Below are 4163 nucleotides of genomic sequence, written 5' to 3'. Positions count from 1 at the left end.
TTCTGTTCCATTGATCTGAGTGTCTGTTTTTTGTGCCAGTACCATACTGTCTTGATGATTATAGCTTTGTAATACAGCTTAAAGTTTGGGATTGTGATGCCTCCAACTGCGTCTTTCTTTTTCAAGATTGCTTTGGCTATCCAGAGTCTTTTCTGGTTCCATAAAAATTTTAGAATTGTTTGTTCTAGCTCCGTGAAGAACACTGGTGTTATTTTGATAAGGATTGCATTGAATATGTAGATTGCTTTGGGCAGTATTGACATTTTATTTTTTTTCCATAATATTTTATTGTCAAATTGTTTTCCATACAACACCCAGTGCTCTTCCCCTCAAGTGCCCTCCACCATCACCACCACCTGTCTTCCCCCCTCCCCCCTCCCCCTCCCCCCTCCGAGGGATGCAGAACTTGAGAGACTATTGAATGCTGAGAATGAACTGAGAGTATTGACATTTTAATAGTATTTGTTCTTCCAATCCAGGAGCATAGAATATTTTTCCTTTTTTTTTTTTTTGTCTTCTTCAATTTCTTTCATAAGCTTTATATAGTTTTCAGTATATAGATTTTTCACCTCTTTGGTTAGATTTATTCCTAGGTATTTTATGGTTTTGGGTGCAGTTATAAAAAGCATGACAATCTACACCAGATGTCTAACTTACTTCTGAACTGTGACTAAGGTTCTTTTAAGCCACTAAGCTTATAGTTATTTATTATACAATAATCATAAGCTAATATAAAGAGTGATGGTAGGACCCCAGGTTAAGAAAACTTTTAGAGTATTCCAGACTTGAGGCAAGAGAGCTACATCAAAGACAGTGCAATGAAAAGGAGGGGTAAGAACAGGAAATTTAAGGAAATAGAATTATGTAAACTTTGAAGATCAGATGCTAATGGTTAGTGGGAATGAAGAACTCTGAATGATAACCCATTTCTAGATTAGCTAACTAGGTAAAGAATGGTGCCATTAACTTATAAAGGATAGAAGAGGAGAAACAGTTCTGGGACCACAAGGAGACGCTGAATTCAGTTTAGTAGGAATGTCTAGTAAACAGTTGGGTACAGAATTAGGAATGTGGGGAAGAGGTCCATGCTATAGGTATAGATAAGGATAAAGAGAAAGGCAACATAATACTTATTTAGGACTTAATGGTATACCAAGAATTTTCCTAAAATATGTAGGAGATTGTGAGGCATTTAATCCTCAAAGCAATCTAAGAAAATAGGAATTATTATTAAACTTATAATGTAGATGAGGTAAAAAGGCTCAGAGTGATTAATGTGTCCAAGATCACACACATACTAAGTGGAGGAATTTGAATTCAAGTTTCATTAATTTGACTCCAGATCTCATTCTTTTGACATTTCTCTGTTACACTTTTCTAGAGATGTGAAAGACACCAAAAGTATTAGAGTTATGACATATACTATATCAATCAAAGAGCAAGGAAAAAAAGTATTGGGAATGGCAGTGGCTCTGCCCCCCAACACTCCCATTTTATAATTGAGCATGAGCTCTAAGATCACTTGGAACACAAAGGAAGCTACTCCCTCCTTGCATGGAGGATTTGACATTCTTAATGTGAACTGATTCTTGGAGAGCATTGAGTCCCAACGTATTGACAAAGGATGTAAACACAGGCTTAATAATTTCTTCCCTCAGGAGCCTGATCAAACTTTGATGCTAAATGAGCCTTGTTTTCCAAGCTTCTAAACAAGTTGCTGAGATCCACAGAGAGTAAGATGAATTTACAATATTAGCTCACTGATGGTTTGGACATGCAAAGGTGATACATTTGCCTTGCCCTGAAGACATTTTATGCAAATCCACAAACAAGGGATATTGGCTTTTCCATTTGCAGACTGTCTCCTTCAGGACAGTGAAAGGAAAAGAACACTTAGGTATCTGGCAGTCGTGAGGTCTCCAGGCAGAAGGAAGTTGGGCATATGAGTCTTTCTGTTCTCATGTTTTTAGTCCCACAGCTACAGCAGTGGAGAGGTGTGGAGAGACCACCTGTCCTTCCTGAACAATTCATTGTGATTTTGAGGTAAGACTGAATGAAGGGAATGAATAGGAGAAGTTCAGGACAATAGGGGAATTCAAATTCCTCCAGTTACTATGTGTGTGATCTTGGACAAGTTACTTAATCTCCCTGAGCGTTTTAACCTCTTAGCACTTTCACTAAACCAGGTACTGAGTTTCTGAAAGGTAAGAGGAAGAGAGAGTGGTTGAACAGTGGGTGCAGTGGGTATCACAGTGACTTTACTGTCTCAGGAATTTTCATAGGAAGTGGTCCCTGGTCCAACTGTCAGCTCCTTTGTTCTCTGTATGACCTTGACCAACCTATTCGTCTCTTCAAGATATTGTTTTCACATGTGACCGTCATTTTTGGTGTCCATGCTAGAAGACTTCATCCCGGGTTGTGTCAGCCCAGGAGAGGTTAGGAGTTATGGGCGAGATCCAAAAACATGGAAGGAAAGGACAAATGAGAAAAGAAAAGTTAAAGATGGAGAGTCCTTGCCCTGGCCCTTCTTCCAGGGTGCTGTCCTTACAGCCACACACAAGCACCGGTAGAACAAGGCCTTATTCTAGAAACAAAGGATCTGAGTCCCTTCCTGATGTGACACTTCTCTCATTTCCTCACAGATCACACCCCGGCAGGTAATGGCTATGGAAAATGACTCTTCAGTGACGGAGTTCATCTTCTTAGGATTTACAGACCAACCTCAGCTCCAGTTACCCCTTTTCTTTCTCTTCTTACTGAACTATTTGGTCACTGTGGTAGGGAATTTGAGCCTAATTTATCTAATATGCCTGAATTCTCACCTGCACACTCCCATGTACTTTTTCATCTTCAACTTATCCTTCATAGATCTCTGCCACTCTTTAGTCATTACCCCTAAAATGCTGCTCAACTTTGTCTCAGAGAAGAACATCATTTCCTTTACAGAATGCATGACTCAGCTGTTTTTCTTCTGTTTCTTTGTCCATTCTGAGTGCTATGTGTTGACAGCCATGGCCTATGATCGTTATGTGGCCATCTGTAAGCCCCTGGTATACACGGTCACCATGTCCCCTCAGATCTGTTCTCTGCTCATGTTTGGTTCCTACGTGATGGGGTTTGCTGGTGCCATGGTCCACACAGGGGACATGGTCAGATTGTCCTTTTGTGATTCTAACATCATCAACCATTACATGTGTGACATCTTCCCCCTCCTCCAGCTCTCCTGCAGCAGCACCTATGCCAGTGAGCTGGTGGATTCCATTATTGTGAGCACAGTTGTCATAATATCTGGCTTCATTATTTTCACTTCTTATGCTTTGATCCTGTCCAGTGTCCTCCATGTGTCATCAGCTCAAGGTTGGTCCAAAGCCTTCAGCACCTGTGGCTCCCACATAGTAACTGTGGGTCTGTTCTATGGATCTGGATTGTTCACACATCTCAAGACCTCTCCCTCTGGTTCTGTGGACCAGGGGAAGTTCCTCTCAGTATTTTACACCAATATAGTACCCATGTTGAACCCCCTCATCTATAGTCTAAGGAACAAGGATGTCAAATGTGCTCTGGAAAAAACCCTGAAGAGAATTATAAACTAAGCAGATCAATGTTTCTGAGTGTTGCTGTGAGTGTGTGCATGAGCGTGTGCATGTCCTCATAATTTTCTTCAGAACAACTTTTTTTTTTGCTTTAAAAACTTAATACTCTATAAGTGTATCACATAGAAACATTGCTGAATTTCATGGTTATTCTCAGTCCCCTACTGAACTGAGCTTTATTCTTAACAGCATGTTCTGAGACTCAGCCCAATCTCCTACTTCATTTTAGACTGCCTCCCACTTTGCTTCTTTCTATGTACTTTTCACATATAAGCAAACATCATAGCAGTGTTCTGTCTGATGAGGTCACCCCTTCTTTGTTTTCCCTAAAAACGATTACATATGGCCATTCTGTTTTTCAGCACTTGGAGAATGTTTACTGTGTAAGTTATACATTTCCCAGAATTTCGGAGTTCTTTTAGTCCTGGTTTCTATATCGGATTTCCTAACCCACAAAGGAGATAGAAAAAGATACCTTACTGAGCCTTTGGTTTTTAAAACTTTTTATTTCTGAGGATGGCTAAGAATGGGTAAGGCTCACCAACCTTCCCACCTTCTTCAAACCCACCA

At 40.2% G+C, this 4163-nt stretch overlaps 1 protein-coding gene across 1 annotated transcript; it reads left to right on the top strand.

The window, feature by feature from the left end:
• Positions 1 to 600: 600 nt before the first annotated feature.
• LOC115306748 (olfactory receptor 143-like) lies at positions 601 to 3593 on the top strand. Its single transcript, XM_029957292.1, has 2 exons — positions 601 to 612; positions 2658 to 3593. The coding sequence occupies exons 1-2, from the start codon at positions 601 to 603 to the stop codon at positions 3591 to 3593; spliced, it is 948 nt and encodes a 315-aa protein (XP_029813152.1).
• The last annotated feature ends 570 nt before the right edge of the window (positions 3594 to 4163 follow it).

The sequence above is a fragment of the Suricata suricatta genome, chromosome 11 (genome assembly GCF_006229205.1).
Source record: "Suricata suricatta isolate VVHF042 chromosome 11, meerkat_22Aug2017_6uvM2_HiC, whole genome shotgun sequence".
NCBI lineage: Eukaryota > Metazoa > Chordata > Mammalia > Carnivora > Herpestidae > Suricata > Suricata suricatta.
Note: the sequence above shows the minus strand (reverse complement) of the source record. Positions and strands in the feature narration are given on the sequence as shown.